The following is an 18,690-nucleotide window of genomic DNA, read 5'->3' on the forward strand; positions in this document are numbered from 1 at the left end:
ATCACTCATGACCACAGCATGCTTCATGTTCGTACAGTCGGCACTCCAAGCTGCCGCTAAGACACGTCAGCCAGCAGCAACACTGTGGTTTAGATGATCTTAGGTAGCTGGGATCAGCCCGCGGTTGTTGTGTTAAGCCTCAGAAAGCTCCTCGTTCTCTGGGCTTTACAGCCAAACCTTCGTTTGGTAGTTACAGGATCTGAGGAGGACGTTCAGGTTTTCCAAAGGTATCTGTGCAACTTTGCAATGAACAAAGTTAGAAGAGAAAAATTGAAAAGGGTCAGTGCCTCCTTTAAACACCTCTGTGTAATTTCATAATTGAGTGTAGCATCTGTCAGTGGGAACTTCCCTTTTTTTATTTTTGTGTTTTTGAGGGTCGAACTTGTTGCCTGAATTTATTTATTCATCTAAAAAGGAAAAAATCACCAGTGAGCTCATGGTAGGTTTAAAGTACGTTTTTGAGACTGCCATGAAATATCTGTCAGTATTTTTATTTTATCTGTCATTTTTTTATTTGAAAGAATAAAGCTCCAACTCTACAAATAATTTGTGTTGCCAGTTTGCTCCGATCAGGATTTTCTTTCTGAGCACGTGTTGGTTGGGACTCCCCAGACGGCAGAGGAGGTCGTTTAACCAGAGAACTCATTTTGGTGCTTTAAGTGCATAGAATTAGCTTTAATTACAAAGCTTAAATAGCCTTGAGATGGCAGCACAGACTGCAGCAGCAATGCTTAAATTGAGATTAGAGCAGCAGAGTTTTGGTCTCTGAGAGCAGCACGTGTAGCACAAAGGTAGCTCATGTGTTAACACAAAAGATCTACTCACAGAACAACAGGCTTCACCATTTAGACATGCAGATTATGTTCAACAAATTGCATTTTTAATTTCTTCTCTCTTTTAGGGAAACCGCTTTAATCTCGAACTCACTTCATGATTTCTAGTTCCACTCTCAGCGTATTCTTCACTGAGTCGTCTCTTCACACGAGTTTCCACAGATACTCGATAACTGCCACTGAAAGAGGAAGAACACAACAAAACCGCCTTTATTAAAACAAGTGGAACATAAAGGAGTCGCGGTTATATCAAAGTTTGATTCCAGTAGCTCAAAACACCAAATGAATGTAATGTTACCTGAAGCGCAGACTGTAATAAGAAGCGTGCTGATGTGCACGTTAATACCTCACACCTCTCATAGACTGTATTTAAAGGATGGCTGGTGGAGTTTTAGATCCTGCATCTTGTCAGGGTGTCGATCGCGCGTCTGAGCGTTTCCACCATCGCCGCCATCTTGGTTGTGCAAAAAAAAAAAAAGGATGTGATGAGTAAAGATGGGTGTGAAACCACGTACTCACCGGCTGGTGGACTACTTGTCAACCACAAGTCCTTAGCTGTTGGGTGTGTGCTCTCGTGCCACCGATGATCATTCATTTTAAAACGTAGTATGATTAATATTTACAAAATAGACTTGTTTGTTTATTTAATGTGACCCACAACGTGTGACCGAGCCCATCAATTCTTGGAAAGGTGTTTAAAGGTCAACACAGAAAACCATAAACGTCCATCATCTCAACCTCAGCTCTCGACAGCAGCCTTCAGATGGAGTTCATGTTTAAGCTTCCTCCACACTGGCTTCATTTTCTGACCTGCAGTCTGCGGCTCACCCTTTTACACCATCTGTGGGCAACGGGAGCTAGCTAGGAGGGAGCTAGGAAGCTAATGCTAGCATCGTCACAGGCCCAAACACGATTTCTGTAAACACGCTGTAAACATTCGACCTGTGAGCCCCCTCCCCCCACCCTCTTCCCACTTGTGTCTCGAGTGAAACAAGACGCTCGCACAGACACTACTGTTGGTGTATTACTGGCCTACCTGTAGTACCAGGTGTTACCAAGAAGCTCGAACTAAGAGACACAACCTCTGCCATAACTGTACCTAATGATCTGACAGTAAACATTACCCAGACGTGCTCTTTGTTGTGCAACCTGCCACTCGCTGGTGTAATTCAGTCCATAAACATAAAATGGTGACGCGGTCACATCCCATTTAGATGCGTCATTAAAGGACGCTGATTGGGTTTCGTTCAGATCGTCAGAGAAGATCAGTGACATCATGAGAGCGATATTTGACTGGTTTCACGCCTACAGTGTGTGCTGGTTTTTTATCATCTCATATTTACTTAATTGAACACAAAGTCCAATAATTCTCCTGTTTTTGTACAGTTTAAAAAAACTATACATGATGTTGTATTCAACTTTTAATACAATAGAATAAAACTTTAAATGAGGTCACCTTTATTATAGCTGTACTGTAGATAAAGTGATGGACTGGCTGTGTGAGTAGGTGCACATGCATGAATCGCTCTCTGTAGGCCGTTAAAAGTGAGCTGGTGTAGTTTAGGAAGGAGAGCGTGTAACAGTGCACGAGAGCGTGTAACAGTGCACGAGAGCGTGTAACAGTGCACGAGAGCGTGTAACAGTGTGGCAGCCAGGTGCTGCAGAATGTCAGGGAGATGCAGCAACAGGTCAAATCCCCAAACATGTGCGGTAGGCTCAGCTTTGAGCCAAGGAACTGAAGCGACTCGTAGTGCAAAGTCTTCAGAGAGGTACCGATCACAGTGATGCATGACGGCTTTAGACCACGTGGTTGTTTCTTAAATGTTTGATCATCTTTTATTCCCAGTGCACACAAAATGAAAACAACCACAAATGTACTTGACTGGACCGTTTTATCTCAGAGGGGAAAAGTACTCTTCGCAGTCTTAAAGTCAGCTGTCAGTTTTAATGGTACCTGAGGGGTGGGGAGGTGGAGTCTTGCTGCAGATGAAGCAGCTGCGGACTCGTAGCCACAGGTTAGAGTCTGCCCTGAACAAATAAGGCTTGCACAGCAGCACATGTACCAGCATGACACGTCACAGTAGTTAGTGAATGTAGGCATACGTCAACACTGCCCCCTGCTGGTGCAACCCCGAGTCTGACTGCTCTGCATGAATTTAATAATCTGATGCGTTTTTAAGGTATATAATTTCCTCCCAATCAAAGGCTGTAGGAACAGTATGCAGCCTGTTATTATGCACACAGTTATATCTGAATTTATGACGAGCGCAGGATGTGCAGCGAATACCACGGTTGAAAAATAGCGGACAGCTTGCTGGAGGCTGTGCAGAGAAATGCAGTGTGACTATCATGTGCACGCTGCTGCACAGAGTCTCTATTGTTGCCACTTCACTCTCTGGCTTAAGTCGAGGGAAGTTGGCTGTTAATGTGTGAGAAAAGAAGACTCGTGTTTATCTTTACTGTGTAAAAATGCAAGTGTGCCAAATATACTAACACAGACTTTAAAATCATTTTTGCAGCAGCTAATTCAGTTTTTTAAAAATAAACAGGGTTACACTGTTCCTATCTGCATCTCTGTGCGTTCCTGACGTTATGCTGCTGTAGGTTTAGGCCCACTGTGATTACAGAGTTTGTGACCACCCGTCATAGCTGGGGGAGGGAGACTTTTCCCAGGAAATTGCTGCCCTTTGCCTCCAATAAAAGCTTTATAGAGTGTAACTGTAATTTAGGACTCTGCATTTGGCTGATTTCAGAGACGCCTGAATCCAAAAGAAAGGTCTGCATTTTCAGATCAGCTATCAAAGCTTGGTGCGTGGTTGGTTTCATTTCTGTCAAAGGGATGATGGACGGAAAGGTCGGCAGCAAGGATTCAATTTAGAAAATAAAAGGACAATAAGTTTTTCCCACCCTGCGCATGGTACAGTAAACATAGCCAAACCTTCAAGCAATGAAGTCGGCGTATACGTGAGCCAAGAGCGCAGACTTTAAGCTTAGCTGACTCCACCCACCTTGTATTTGAATCTTTTGTTTGCGAGGGGCAGCCAATCAGGAAGAAGAAGAGAAAGGGCATTAAAAACAAAAAGAACTTGACTAAGAGCAAATATTTGATTTTATTTTGTAAACTTTTGATTGATAGTTTTGTCTGTTTAGAAAGTTTTCACTGCAGGTAGTTAATTAAAAGGCCTGGTTGGTCTTCAGAGGCGCTGCTGTAAGGCAGCATCATTTAATATCCAGCTCCTGGTCTGAAATCAGCCACACTGAACGTGTTTTTGTGAAACTGTATGTACTGCTATCTGTTATGGTGACGACTCTTTTTAACCATCAGGTTTGCTGGAATGGGTAACCTGCTAAAAGTCCTAACAAGGGAAATAGAGAACTATCCACACTTTTTCCTGGACTTTGAAAGTAAGTGTGGCGGGGCAGTGGGACAAAAGCTGGATGGAGAAGGAGGTGTAGCCTGCTCTGCTCTTTCTTCTCTCTCCGTCAGCCTCTGCTCTCAATGACCAAACTGTGAAGGCGTCCTCTTATTCTCTCCTCTTTTTTCCTCGCCCCCCTCTTGGCTCGGTCGCGACCTCCCGCAGCATCGCCTCTGATCGCCCGTCGCTAATCAAACAACTTTCTTTTCTCCCTTTTTTCGGTGGCTCTTTAACATCACACATGCTCTTCCTCCTTTCTTTCTCCTTTCTCTCTCTTGCAGAAACCAAATGGGGAATCTATTAAAAGTGCTCACGTGCACAGAGTTTGAACAGGGGCCAAACTTTTTCCTTGATTTTGAAAGTGAGCGCAGCTTCTGCCTGTCCTCTTGCTCCCACGCTCTCCTTTCCCCTCAACCAGTCGTCCCTTTAGCCTCTCTGTAGCCGCTCCGGCTGGTCAGGGGTCAGACTGTTCAGCCGCTGTGAACCTTCCTCCATTGAATTTCTAATGTTATTAAAATTCATGATTAATTTCAGCCCTGTTTTAGAATAGGAACTCTTTTCTTTGTGTGCCAAGCAGAAGAGGAATGGATCTGACCCTTGACCTTTGCCGTCTGCTTTTACTAACTCGTCCGCATGCACCTCTTTGTGTTTGTGATACATTTCATGCACCCAAATGTGACATAATGTAAACATAATGTTTACACACACACACACACACTACGCCTCCACAGTGGCATTTCAGCAGCTCGCACGCTGTAGCCAACCCCAGGCTTTGTTTATTCAGCAGAGAGGAAATGATAGGAGTGGAAGGTTTTTGAAATGCAAAGCAGCGCAGACAGAGTTTTAATGTCAGCGCTGCTCTATATTTAGACTCTCTGTGGTCATGATAACCAGCTCTCTATTCTGAGTCTTAGACGGGTCTGGCTAGGCTTGGAGAGTTTGCATTACCTCACACGTTTTTACAACTGAGCTGCCAGAGCTGAGATGAAGAAGCAGGGGTCATGGTGTCATAAATATGCATGCAGCAGGAGACTAAGAGCCGGTGAGCTCGTACGTACCTTAGACCTGATATTTGTTTCAGTCAGTCACGGCTGTCGCTCGAGCACGTACAAGCTACGGCACGCTTTGGATGACCCTGTGCAGGCACACTGACCTTTGACCCCCACACACACTCTGCCCATCTCTCATCTTTTACAGTCAAATATTCAAAATATCTGCCTTAATGTGAGCTGCCATATTCAGATACGTTTGTGTGTTATTGGCGTAAATGTGGCCTCGTTTGAAGCTCGAGGCTGCCGCGTGCATTCGGTCCGAGGTGCTGGAAGACGATGGAGCCAGTTTAGTGCTTTTCACTGCAGTGATTTGGCTTTTTGCAGTTAAAACCATTAAAGGCAGTTTTTGGTTTGACTGTAAAAGAGCTCAGTTGTATTGTCTGAAGTGATGTCCCTCACTCGAGTCGTGCTGCTGAACGTTTTTGTTTTGTCGGGTTTCCCATTTCAAACGAACGGCGAGTTCCGTTCTAGCAGCGAACGCGTTCAGCGAGCATGCTCGTTTCCTGCACTCGGTGCTAGCTTTCATTAACTAACACGGTTTCACATCAATATGGAAAAAACCCACTGAAGTTTGTCTGTAATTATACAAGAGTGCCATTTGTTGGCTTGTGTTCTGATATATGTTTGTGTTTAGATGCACAGCCGACAGACGGAGAGCGTGAGGTGTGGAACCAGGTGAATTCAGTCCTCCAGGAGTCTGAGAGCATCCTGGGTGGCCTGCAGTCGTACAAAGGGGCTGGCCAGGAGATCAGAGATGTAAGGAGAAGCGCAGAGACACGGCATGGCGAAGAATCCTGAGTGGAAATCTCTGGATTCGTTCCGTAATGCCAAACATGGCAGCTGTCCCGTCACTAACTCCCAAACCGTGTGAGCGAGTTACGATGTCGGACTGATGCAAGTTCGCGACAGCTTCAGCTGTGTTGTGGGAGCATTTCTACTCCTCACTGTTCTTGGCTTATTGTAATCACATTACACTTGAAGCAGACTTTAGTCACAGTAGTGTGCTGTGCATGCAGTATGGATGCACAGTCCCAGTGATCACTGACATCAAAGTTATGGCCTTTTCCTGCTCTCCTTCAGTAACCGAGCTCACAGCCGACCCACAACGTTTGCAGAAGCTCGTTACTAAACAGCTGACTGTGAATTCAATCAGCTGCACAGAATGAGCTGCAAGTCAAGTCCTTCATGCAAATTCTGACTGTAATCAGTCGCCTGGAGGGGGCAGCTTTGCTGTTGTTCACTTTGACTTCAATAGTCTGTGGTACAGAAGAACTGCATACATGGAAAAATATATAAAGCTGTAATAATAATGGACTTTTACTTAAGTGTAACTGTTTCATCTTTACAGCGACAGCAAGTGGAGAGACGCCTGCCACCACACGGCTCAAACTGCTGCGAATGCTTCTGTTATCATACAGAAAGCCCTGTTTACCATTTTAGATCTGTGTGCGTCGCTCCGTGCTGTTGGGATGCGTGTGACGGTTGACGAGTGTTTCTTTGGTTCCAGGCGATCCAAAACCCCAGCGATCACAGCCTGCAGGAGAAGGCGTGGAACTCCGTCTGCCCGCTGGTCATCAAACTCAAGAGGTTTTACAGCTTCTCCCTCAAACTAGGTGCTGAACAAACGCCTCCTTTCTGTTACTGAACAGGTTACGTTAAAGTCAAATTTCTCATCACATTTAAGATTGTGTGTGTTTGTGTGTACAGAGAAGGCTCTGCAGAGTTTGTTGGAGTCCCTGACGTGTCCGCCCCTCACGCCCACTCAGCACCTGGAGAGGGAGCAGGCGCTGGCCAAACAGTTCGCTGAGATCCTCCACTTCACTCTGCGCTTTGATGAGCTCAAGGTCTGTGGAAACACTCGAGCTAAACTCAGACGCACACACAGTCAGCCTTATCCCGATACCTCGTGTGTTGTACTGCACGGCTTTATCAAACGTGTGCGTGTGTGATGGCGAAATGATGACTGTCTCTTTGTTTTGCCGTAGATGAGGAATCCTGCCATCCAGAACGACTTCAGCTACTACAGAAGGACCATCAGCAGAAACCAGATAAACAACATGAACGTGAGTCTGGGGAAAAATCTTTTCCTGTTTTAGTCAGATTTGTGTCTGGAGGACGTACTCTGTCTAAAAGAGGGAGGAGTCAGGACGAGAACAAACTGATCAGATTCGTTTTTTCATCTAAACCTGGCAGCCTGATGTTGGCAGAGTAGGGCGCTTGTTTCTGCTCAGCAGTGGGAATAAACCTGAAGCCTCGTGGTTATTTCTGCACCCACAGCTGGACATAGAGAATGAAGTCAACAACGAGATGGCCAACAGGATGTCTCTGTTCTACGCGGAGGCCACACCCATGCTGAAAACACTCAGCAATGCAACCACAAGCTTTGTGACAGAGGTACGAGTCTAACACAGCCGGCGAGTTCCTCCTGGCTTTGATGATGCATTTCATCAAAGCAATATTTGTTGAGTCTGTCCTCATAAATGTGACACAAATATCAGCTTTTTTTTGTTTGGTCATTTCCAACTGATTGTTTTCCACAGTGGGTGGATCTGTCACAGTGGGTGGATCTGTCACAGTGGGTTGCAGGGCAACCTTCAAACATTATGTTTCAGCTCTTTAGTTTTCTGTGTCTGAGGCCAAACACAGAAACACGTTACTGTCATTGTCATCGTTGTCACTCACATTGTAACCGGAAGTATTTTTAATCCTAAACGTGGCGCATGAGAAACTTTCCATCAGGTCGACGCAGCGACTCGGATGGTGCGGAGGACACAGAGTTCCCACTGAAGTCTGAATCAAGCTTTAGAGTCAGCAGTTAACCAGACAACATGTCTGTGGACAGGTTCAAACGTCTCTGTCGAGTGACCGATGCTGCCTCTTAAACTCATTTAGCCAATCTGACCGCGCCATCAGATTACTGTGTAGGTCAGTGTTGTCTCTGCCCTCTCCTAGTTTAGTCCACCATGAACAGGCAGTGATTCGTATCGAGCTTTTTCACTCTCAGCTAACACACACACACACACACACACACACACACACACACACACACACACACACACACACACACACAGGCTGGATGGATGTTTCACGGGTCCTTGACTCTCAGGATCTTACCTGAGGAGAAACCACAGCAGCTACAGATGGAGCCACAGACCTTCAGCTGTAGACGAGCTTCTCTGAATACTGAGCCACAGCTTTGATCTTTCAAATGACAAAAAAACACTACATGTGGCACTTTAGTTACTTTATCTTTAGTTACTTTATCTTTAGTTACTTTATCTTTAGTTACTTTATCTTTCTGTGAATGATTTTCTTTTGTTGTTAAGCTGAAGAGCAGCAGATTGATGGCCACAGGTCAATGCCTAAAGTTCCTCTTTTATTTCAGGACAACGAGGTTCAAAGTTCCTTTTTGCGCTTGTTTTTCAGAAATTTAACTTCAGGTCTAAAATTATTTTACCCATCAGCCTTTGTAATGAAAACATGTGACTTTGTTCAGAACAAGACGCTTCCACTGGAGAACACAACAGACTGTCTCAGCACCATGGCCAGCGTCTGTAAAGTCATGCTTGAGACGCCGTGAGTCACACACACACACACACACACACACACACACACACGTAAATCATTAAACTTTCCTGATCCTCCTCTTGTGTGCGTGCAGAGAGTATTCAAGTCGTTTCAGCAGTGAGGACACGCTCTTGTTTTGCATGAGGGTCATGGTTGGAGTCATCATTCTGTATGACCACGTCCACCCCAACGGCGCCTTCAACAAGTCCTCCAAGATAGATGTAAGACACACACACACACACACACACACACACACACACACAGTATTGTAAGTCATTGCTGACATCATTGATTTGTCTTCAGATGAAAGGCTGCATAAAGGTCCTGAAGGACCAGCCAGCAGACAACGTAGAAGGTCTCCTGAATGCACTCAAGTAGGTTCACAGCTCGCCTTTGGATGCCGAGTTTTCCTGTGTGGGTTTGATTCTGGTTGTATGTAAGATTCTGACTCATGCTATGGACCAATTTTGGCTGTGAAAGTTATGAGAGGTTGTACGTGTGCCTGCCGAGGTAAAGCTGAACTGTAACCATGTCCACACAGTTACCTTAAAAAACCACCTGCTGAAAGCAAATATCCGGTTGGACGTGGCCTGGTCTTTGCAAAAGGGAGCTGGCAGGTGTGTGATGTCACACTGGGTTGGTTGGTACAGGTGATAGTCTGGTGTATTTGAAGCCAGCGAGCAGGTTTAGGTGGCTGCACACGTCTCCAGCTACCTTATCATCTAACCCAGCGTCCCCGACCAGTTTATGTCCGATGATATTTTCACAGACCGGACTTTAAGGTGTCGCGGATAAATACAACAAAATAAACCAGTACCAAAAAAAGATTTATTCATAACACCCAACAATAAAAACACTAAAAACCCATACATTTCACACCTGAGCCTCAACTCTGGCGTCCGGATTCCCAACGAATCACGGACCGGTGCTGGCCCGGGGGTTGGGACCGCTGGTCTAAACCACAGCAGTGTGAACGTGTCTGAGGAGCACAGTTTCCTGAACCGTGGGAAGTTTCCTGACCTGATTCTCACAGAACTGTCCAAACTGCACATGTGAAAATGGCTTTTGTGTTTGTCAGCAAGAATTCCTTTGGAGCTTCTTTATGCGGCCTCGGTGTTTTCATTGGTGCACTAACGTCCACTCCCACTCCTTTTTCTCCTCAGATTCACCACAAAACACCTGAATGACGAGACCACTCCGAAGAACATCCGGACGATGCTCCAGTAATATTCCTTCTCTCTTATATAAATATATATATATAAATAGATATGAAGAGGATCACTGCTCTGACCTCAGATAAGATGTATATGTTTACATTATTTAAAGAGTCGATGTTAATACTTTTGTGTATTTGCATAGTGATTCCCTCCAAGTTACTGAAGCCTGCAGATCATGTACACACTGTGCAAAAAGAAAGAAGCTTCACATAATTGCCTCGAGCGGTCAGAGCACAAATGATGGTTGCCTATCAGCCTCACATGTGCTGAGCTTTGCGAGCAGCGCTCACAAATAAAGATCCCAGGCAGCAGGAAAACGTCCTTTAAAATGTACTTTTTCAATTTTCTATTTGGAACTGTGGCCATCAAACTGTTTCTCCTCAAATCCAGACAGACGCTGAAGATATTTCATCTTCGCGTGTGTCGGCTCGCGCACAATGAGACGCACAATCATTCTAATCGTTTGTGTCGCCGTGAAGGGCTGAAGACTACAGCAGGGGGCGATGTTTCACTAAGAGCACCTTGGTGTGTTCTCTCTCTTTTCTGTGTTCAAACTCCAGCAGCCTTTGAATTAAACCCACTGTGAACATGAAACCGGACTTTGCACGTCCAGTGAGATCCAGCGTGTCAAAGCTGAGGGGTGCGACTGATGAGAAGTCGGTGAAAGACGTCACCGAACCCGCCGCGTTTTACTCAGTCGTGTTTGACTTGCGTGACAATAATTGTGTGTTTTCCGTCTTCTGAGTGACTTTTAATCTGCGAGGCTTTGCTGTTGAACTTTCTTTAAAAGAAAAGCCAAAAATGTCTTTAATTTTCTGAATAAATTCTGTTTTCTTCTGTTTTCCACTTTTGTTTTTGAGTCTCTTTGAGGAAAGAATTGAGTAACATTTCTCCTGGACTGGGAGGGGAAATGTGTCCAGATTGTTTTTATATGGTTTTTGATCATGTGTAAACTCATAGTCTTCTGAGCAATTCCAAGACTCACGCCTGAGAAACTCAAATGAAACATCGGAGTGTAAGGTTGTTGTCACTGATCACGGCCTGTAGCTCGTTCTTCTGCTGTCGTTTTAGAAGAACGGTTCTCTCTGATTTTGGGGGGTTTTGTTTCGAGCCTGCTCACAGTCGGTTGGACAATCTGTGCTTTAATTTTAGTTTTAGTTCATTTGTAATGTCATCTGATCACCGGTGCATCAGGACAGCACGTCTATTATACGAAGCAATGAATCCTCGTGCACAGCAGTCAACTTTTACTTTGTTTTTGTTCAACTGCTGTACGCTCTGTTGTTTGAGCCTTTTTACAACGCGACCTAATTACAGTAATAACTGTGTCATCCACGAGTGACGATTAACCCCTGTGGTGTCTGTGGCTCATTGCGAAGCGCCACATTTGCCTTAAAAGCTGCCGCAGGCCGACACGTGTTAGGACGTAACCTGTGAAACATCCACAGTTTTACTTTATTTTGAATCCAAAAGCTATAAATACACTCCTGGTCTTTAACATTCATCCTCTGATTAGTTAACAGTAAATTAACACAGTCTTTCATATAAGTTTCTTTCTCTTGTATTTAGTAATATATATATATATACATACATTTTGGAGGCCATGTTTATATGCAACGAGTGAAAGCTCGTTTGAAGCCGGCTGTGCGTATGAGAGTGATATTTCATATCTGACTGAAGTGGATTTTTTTTTATTATTATTAATAAAAAAATGACTGTCTGTCATAATTGATGTACACGAGGCTTCCCTCTTTGCCCAACATATGCTGTGTGTTGACAAGTTGTTTTGAATACTGATCAAAATCAGTTACTTTGTCTCAAACTGACATTTACTGTTACATATTTCTGGAGTTCAGACTCACTGGTGTTAGAAATGGCTTTGCTGTGTTGTTGCATATTGACTGGGACGTGTGGACTGGATAATAAAGGTGGTACATTTCTTACACACACCGTTTGTTTTGGCGTTCTTGTGTTACAGCTGATTATAACTCAGCAATTTTAAACTGAAGTGTTCATGTTAGAAGTATTAAAACGTCTGTATATAAAATGCAGCTGTTTTGATGCTTTAAGTTTTTCAGATTTTAAAGTCTTGTTGTTTTTAAATTTGGGTAAATATTTGGACAAACGTGCGAGCTAATGAGGTCACTTTACCATTAAGTAGCTCGTCTCATTAGCATGGTGCATTTGTAATGTGCTGATCTGGGCTAGCAAAAAGTAGACTTTAAATATATTGGTGTCCATTATTATCAGCACCCGAAGACCTGCTGGAGTCATAAAATCATCAGGAAATTATTAATTGTTGTAATTAATCAAGTGCGGATAGGCTCAATTTTTTTTTTTGTAGACTCTTACAGGGTTGGGGGGCGGGCGGGGGGGGGGTTCTAAGTTAATTTGCCCATCCCGTCTGATAACACAGTACTAATACAGAAATACGTTAGAATTACTGTCTACAAATGGGTGACATTGTCTCTTTGTCATTTCTCTTGTAGAATTAAATGTCAAATATTTTTCCTAATGATCCATCTGTCTACATCTAGTCAGGGTTACACACTGCATGTGCAGAAAGATTGAAGCTCAAGGTCTTGAGGTTGCAGACTGTACTTCTGTTTTCCTCCAGGAGGGGGCGATCTACTTCTTCTCTTGCGAATGTGATGCAGACGCGGTCCAGGGCTGAACCTCAAACAGGGGTGCACCTACAGTCAGCGAATACAGTTTTTAAGACTGGTAACACCTGCACCACTTCTCACACACACTGTTCCTCCTCTGCTTCTCAGACTCTTTGCAGCTTTTGTTGGTGTCATCTTTCAGTGCTGATTGTACACTGTGGACAGGCTTAAATCAATCAAATTATATCACACCAGTACACCAGAGCTACACACAATATAGATTCTTTAGGATTTTATAAATCCACCCCTCCCTTGATTCTGGAGTTTAAGAAACATCTGCTTAATTATTTGCTTTTTAAAAAAAACAAGATTCGTTTGTTCGCCTTCATAAACTGAAGAATCAGTTCTGAGCATTTTCCATTCTTAAGCTACATTTTATCCACTCAGTGTTTCTTCTGCTACGAAGCAGACCTCTTATGTTACGTTATATTCCACAATTGTTAGGCTAAAGCAAAACATGCCCTGTATGAGACCTAAATAACTTTTTATACAAGCGCACAAAGAGTATATTAATATTTTGCAGTACAGAGTAAATGATTAATCTCCTCTCAGCATTTGGGAGCGAAACTGCACGCAGTCACTTTCCTGCAGAAGCTTTTGAACCTACAGTTTGTCCTGAGGGGGTTTCTTGTTGATGTGGAGTTACATCATACTCAGCCCAGAGGAACAGCAGGAACTGTGAAAACTTACTGGGAACGCTCCTGTGTGAACGCTGGAACGCCCTGAGCCCTTCCACACTCAGCCGAGGCACCGGCGTCCTCGCCGGCTTCGGACGGATCCCGGCGTTCCACTGGGATAAGTGGAGAAGGCGCTCAGCAGACTCCCCAGTGACGGGGTGATCAGCGATACTGTGCGATGTCCATGTGGGGTGAGTTTGTGTCTGATCATGAGGAAGACTGTGGGGTCTGCTGCTGGAGCTGAGGAACATCTGAAAGAAGAGATGTGACCTCATAGTAACACAGTCTAAGTGTGGTATGCTGTATAGTGCAAACCCAGATCTTAAATAAATATACAGTAATTCCACCAAGGCCTGAATATTAGATGCAGCAGTGTCCTCTATTTCACCCTCTCCTCCACCCTTCCCTCAAACACCATCATCAGCATAATTTGCCTCCCGCTGTGCAAACGCTGTTCCATAATGCATGATGCCTGCTGGATGCAGTCTCCAGAGATTTGTCTCCGTTTATTATCTCCCTGTGATTAAGACAAGGAGGTCACAGCCATATGGCACTGATGATGAATGGGGAGTGGTTTACCAGCGATTTGGCTTTGCGTAGTTTATAATTTGCTTCAGAGAGTGTTTTCTTTTTCCCATCATCCGCCTTTGATGTGTTAGTGCAGCAGGTGGAGGCGCTGTTGTTTCTCATCTGCCTGGAGAAAGACAGCAGAGTCAGTAAAGGGGAACGATCATGCATGATAATGACATCAGTTTATCTGCAAGTGAACGCTGTGGTGAAACCGCTCAGCCCTCAGACAGTTGTGAGGCAGAAATCGCCCCACCCACCACCTGTTCAAACCTTCTGATGGGGCAGCCAATAAGATGAAAGTCAAAAACTGAGAATCATGAAAAATTACTGAAATGCAAATTAATTAATCAACTATTAAGTCCAGGCAACACCTGCTGACTCTTGCACTGCCACTCTAAGGTGAGTTGCAAAGGGTTCCTCCACGAGCTCTAAATAAATTAAAATGCCCTCCTGCAATATCCTGGTCTTTGGGTTCTCCCAGACCTGAAAAACACTGTGATGAAAGCACGGTGTGAAGAAAAACCTCTGATGCTACCCTCTCTCCACAAGCAAGTCTAAAATTTCCCGGACGAGCCCCCAAATATGACATAACCCAGCTCAAACGTTTCTAGTTCCTTTGTGATGTTGATATAATAAATATTGGTCCCCATTTGAACCATAAACAAGGACAAAGCAGTTTGTGCTTTAGAGGATGTCTACTCTATGACTGATAAGTTTCTTTCACATATTATGTCTGGTTAAAAAACACCGAGGCATTCATTGAGCTGTCAGAGCTCTATGTGTTGTTAATGTCCATCATTTATATCCATTTTGGCAGATGGCTTGGTTCTGCTGTAGGTCTCTTCCTGTTGAATGGGAACTTTTTCTCTCCACAGACGCCTGGTGCATGCTAACAGGACACTGTTTGGGATTTATAATATTTTAATGCCAAATGCACCTGTTCTTATAGCACTTTTCTACTCTGAGCAATCAAAGCACTTTTTCCCCACTATTCTATTTCTCTCTGCAATTTAAACACATTCATACGCCAACGGATGCACTACAGAGCATCTTAGGGTTAGTGTCGTGCCCAAGGATATTTGGCAGACTGGAGCAGACGGGGCTCAAACCACCAACCTTCCAATTAGTAGGTGACCCACTCTACCACCTGAGCTACAGCCACTGTGGGGCCGTCACTATAAAGAACCTTAAAGCCTCATTAATGCCAGACGTGATTCAGCAAATGTTCCCTGCCGTCTTACGCTCTCAGCGCCTGTTCGATGGGGTCCAGATTGTCCAGGTAGTTGAAGCGCAGTGTGTCTTTGGGACGTCTGTCAGAGTCTCTCCATGGTGGGGGTGCACCTGGCTGCTTCTCCTGTCTCAGTCTTGTGCTGGAGCTGCTTCCAGGTTGCTGCTTGGTGGATGCTGGACACTCCTCCAACCTGATGGCTGCTATTTCTGACGGCTCTTTGTGACCACGGCTTGCTGCTGCGACATCTGAAACCACAAACTGCTGCTGCGATGAAGCACCCTGGGAAAAAAGGGACTTTTATTTTGTTTTGATTTTTGAAAGCTAGATTTTAATGTTATTTTGTGTTATCGAGTTGTTAAACAAAGGTAGGATAATTGTTTAAATCTCTTCGGGATCTCCTAACCTGCAGGACGCTCAGCCGCAGCTCCTGGACTGTCTGGATGTAGTGTCTCTTCCAGACGCCCTGTTCGAATGGTGTCGGGGAGGAGCTGAGGAGCCAGCCGAGCCTCAGACACTTGGGCATCCACAGCTGGTCCAGCTCCACAATGCTCTTCCACTGCCAGCTCACCTGCGCATGGAGGATCGAATCATTCATTTACCAGACTTCTTCACAAGAACAAGGGCCAAAACTTTACGTCACTCCCCATAAATGAATCCACGTGTACCTGGGCACATCGACAGAGGCTGCGTGGGTCCAGGAAGGAGAAGAGATACAGGGAGAGGGCTCTGGGGAGCAGGCAGGTGAAGTCTGCGGCCTGCAGGGGGAGCTGTCTGCTCACACTGAGGCTCAGGAACCTGAGCTGCTCCACTGAACAGCTCAACACCAAGTCCTGCAGCACCGCCTTCCTCTGACTGTCAGACCACCTGTCAAACTGGTAAAGACATGAAAGAATACAGCAGAAAAGCAGTGAGCACAGCATGGTTTCTAACTGCTAGCTGGATTTGTGTGGGCTTCAGCTCACGCTGGGATCACTGTAAGGGCGCATTAGGTGCTTCTTCATTCATCTGCTCACACATACCCACTTTGCTAGAAGGCTTCGTCTCTCTTCAAACACCTACAATGAGACAACAGTGACAAAGGTTAACAACTATAGTATCCAAAGTATTCAGTTTTAAATTTTTTAGTTGTTTAATCTTTCGAGGAACTTGGTATTTATGGAAGACCAACACCGTCAAACAGAAAACAAGGAAATGAGCCAATGTCGTTCAAGCTTCCACACTAAAGCAAAGCCAGCCCGGTGTTGTTCTGACAGTGAGGGCAGTCACAGCCTGCTGCTGATCCACAAATAATCAGAAGCTCAGCTCACAAAACACTTTTAATGACAGCGCCTTTGTTTACATAATGAAGCAGGACCAGGACCAATGAAGTGACCAATGCAACCAGTACACAGATGCAAATAAATTAATGAATGCATTTCATTAAAAGGAATTTCTTTAAAATAACTATAAAGTAAAAAAACAAATATTTGCAAATTAATTTAGATATTATTGCCTGTCTAGATCATCCACGGACATTATTATGATTTCCTGCTTTGTGACTGTGTTTACTAAACACATTATATGTTAAAAAAAATTAAATCAAATTGCCGGCATAAACAGGAAGCAATAATTTAAAGAAAAATTAAAATCTAAGGCTTATTTATTTAAATAATTAGTCATTAAGAAAAATTAGCTTCATATAAACTGAATGTATGCCAATAAAGTAAATTCAATTTAGATGTAATCAAATTATTTTATTGTGGATAATTTTGGGGGGTTTCAAGAGTGCGTCAGGCAAACACCTGGTCCTGCAAGCACAGGCTGAAACAGACATAAATCTTACTGCAGCGAAGGGAACATTTAAAAAGAAGCTGAGAGTCGCTTGACTCCACTGTTAGAGCTGTTTTATGTACTCAGGTCTGTACTTTTGTGTCCCCCTTTTCTACTTCACCAGCTTTAACACAGACATTTACATTTTGTCACGTCCATCAAAAGATGTAGTTAGTTTTACTTTCTACGACACTGCTGTACATCTTATAAAAGTTACTGAAACTATTAACAGCCACCCTTTGGCTGACGGCACAGTTTCAGTGTGAGCTGATGTGACCTTGCTGTTGGCCCGCGGGTTGTTCAGAGGAGTCCAGGTGCTCCGTTTGGTCTGCGTCTTCGAACAGCTTGCAAAAGATCTTGCTGCAAGTGCCATCACAGAGTGCGTCAACAAAGACGATGCTCTAGGATACAAAAACAGTAACTGCTACTCAGGTATGTGTTGCTTTTCCTCACATTGTGTTCATGTGTGTACATGAAGCAGGAGTGCCTAATAGTTCCATGTTTTTAAAATCCAGCCAACACTAACACCGTCCTGCGGTGTTTCACTCACCCGCAGCTCCTCAGCTCCAAACTCACTTTGTAGGTGCGCGCTCGGCCTTGGTGCCCACACACTTCTTTCTCCTACTTCCCCGTGGATAGTTTACTTGTTTCCATAGTAACCGTGAGTGTAGGCTCTCCTGCTTGTCACAGCCTGTGACACACATGGAGGCGGTGATGTGGGTGTCGCTGCAGAGAAAAGCAGAGTGTGCGGGCCTCCCTCGCTCTAATGATGACAAACGTGGTGCAGAAGTCCTGACACTGCAGTTACTATAAAGACCATCGCATTGGCTGACACAGCAACAGAAAAACAAAGCATTATTATTGACTGTCGCAGCAGCAGAACCAGCAGTAATAAGCCCGGACAAACGAATCTGTTTACGGAGTAATAACCAACAGTTGGTGTGTAATAAGAATCATAAACCAACAGCATCTTCAGGGCTGTGTCTGCTGTGTCCCGCAGGCCTCCAGCTCCACGCTTTCACTCCCAGCAGTCACACAAGTTTCTGATTCAAAGCCTGCTCGTTCTCGGATGGGCGGTCGCGCGCAACGAGGACAGAAAACCTGCTGCGAAGAAAAACGGAGAACTGCGTCAAGTTAGACACGCGGGAGTGTAACCGGAAACGAGCCCTGTGCCTTCAGAGTAATAGTTCACTCTTTATTGGACTGACGAAGAAACGTTTGTTTCACTGGAAAAGCAAAGACACCAAGAAGTCTTTCAAAGTCTCTCTGACGAGATTTAAAGATTCGTCCTTCTCTCCGTCTTTAAGCCGCTTAAACCTGACCTGTGACCAGTCAGCATGAAACAACACCTAACACAGCCGCTGTTTACTCTACACATAACAGACAGGACGTCAGCAAAGAAGCAGTTTTAAATATGTATTTTTAAGCACTAAGCACTAGCAACCAGTCGCAAAAGCATATTTGGTCCCAAAGGTTAAGCTGAACCTACAAACACCACCTACAGCAACACAGTTTGGCACCAAACGATCACTTTGCACCATTAAGATGATTCCCAAAGAGCTGTTAGCTGAAAACTATTACAGCAAAACCAAAAACCAGCCATATTACACAAGTTCAGAATTGTGAAATTTACTACACAAATGTCTTAATGT

The 18,690-nt window shown here is 44.3% G+C and overlaps 2 protein-coding genes across 14 annotated transcripts in view; one reads left to right on the forward strand and one right to left on the reverse strand.

Annotated features, from left to right (window-relative positions):
* fam49a (family with sequence similarity 49 member A) overlaps positions 1–12,034 on the forward strand; it is a 31,833-nt gene extending 19,799 nt beyond the window's left edge. For 2 of the 9 annotated variants that reach the window (XM_026194187.1, XM_026194183.1), the window contains 11 exons: positions 4,159–4,238; positions 5,936–6,057; positions 6,809–6,914; positions 7,009–7,145; positions 7,287–7,364; positions 7,579–7,695; positions 8,798–8,877; positions 8,963–9,089; positions 9,172–9,242; positions 10,032–10,091; positions 10,646–12,034. In XM_026194187.1, coding sequence (XP_026049972.1) covers positions 4,169–4,238; positions 5,936–6,057; positions 6,809–6,914; positions 7,009–7,145; positions 7,287–7,364; positions 7,579–7,695; positions 8,798–8,877; positions 8,963–9,089; positions 9,172–9,242; positions 10,032–10,091; positions 10,646–10,655 — 978 coding nt within the window. In that variant the 5' untranslated portion in view covers positions 4,159–4,168 and the 3' untranslated portion in view covers positions 10,656–12,034. Of the gene's footprint in view, positions 1–4,158; positions 4,239–4,530; positions 4,611–5,935; positions 6,058–6,808; positions 6,915–7,008; positions 7,146–7,286; positions 7,365–7,578; positions 7,696–8,797; positions 8,878–8,962; positions 9,090–9,171; positions 9,243–10,031; positions 10,328–10,645 lie in introns of those variants that run through there. The other 7 variants (XM_026194180.1, XM_026194181.1, XM_026194188.1 and 4 more) reach the window with 4 other exon arrangements.
* On the reverse strand, positions 3–18,130 carry fbxo16 (F-box protein 16). Of its 5 annotated transcripts, none has more exons than XR_003274607.1 (11): positions 17,615–18,130; positions 17,316–17,439; positions 16,249–16,284; positions 15,895–16,101; positions 15,633–15,797; positions 15,240–15,508; positions 14,008–14,122; positions 13,442–13,679; positions 12,687–12,778; positions 1,132–1,287; positions 3–1,012 (listed from the first exon to the last, which is right to left on the reverse strand). XR_003274607.1 is itself a non-coding variant. In XM_026194177.1 (10 exons), exons 1-9 carry the CDS (start codon positions 17,740–17,742, stop codon positions 12,714–12,716), a joined length of 1,347 nt encoding a protein of 448 aa, XP_026049962.1. In that variant the 5' UTR covers positions 17,743–18,130; the 3' UTR covers positions 3–1,287; positions 12,687–12,713. The 5 variants fall into 5 exon arrangements, 3 of the variants coding, with proteins under 3 accessions (XP_026049962.1, XP_026049961.1, XP_026049964.1); XR_003274606.1 differs by having other exon boundaries at positions 3–239; positions 928–1,287; XM_026194177.1 differs by having other exon boundaries at positions 3–1,287.
* Between the last annotated feature and the right edge of the window lie 560 nt (positions 18,131–18,690).

Source organism: Astatotilapia calliptera, chromosome 15, assembly GCF_900246225.1.
Source record: "Astatotilapia calliptera chromosome 15, fAstCal1.2, whole genome shotgun sequence".
In the NCBI taxonomy this organism is placed as follows: Eukaryota; Metazoa; Chordata; class Actinopteri; order Cichliformes; family Cichlidae; genus Astatotilapia; species Astatotilapia calliptera.

Excerpts from the sequence above, each read along its gene's own strand:
- fbxo16 (XM_026194176.1), bottom strand. The coding sequence starts at position 17,742 with ATGTGTGTCACAGGCTGTGACAAGCAGGAGAGCCTACACTCACGGTTA. Across the intron at positions 17,440-17,614 it reads GCCGAGCGCGCACCTACAAA|AGCATCGTCTTTGTTGACGC; the intron begins GTGAGTTTGGAG and ends TTTGTATCCTAG. Across the intron at positions 14,123-15,239 it reads ATCGAACAGGCGCTGAGAGC|GCAGATGAGAAACAACAGCG; the intron begins GTAAGACGGCAG and ends GTCTTTCTCCAG.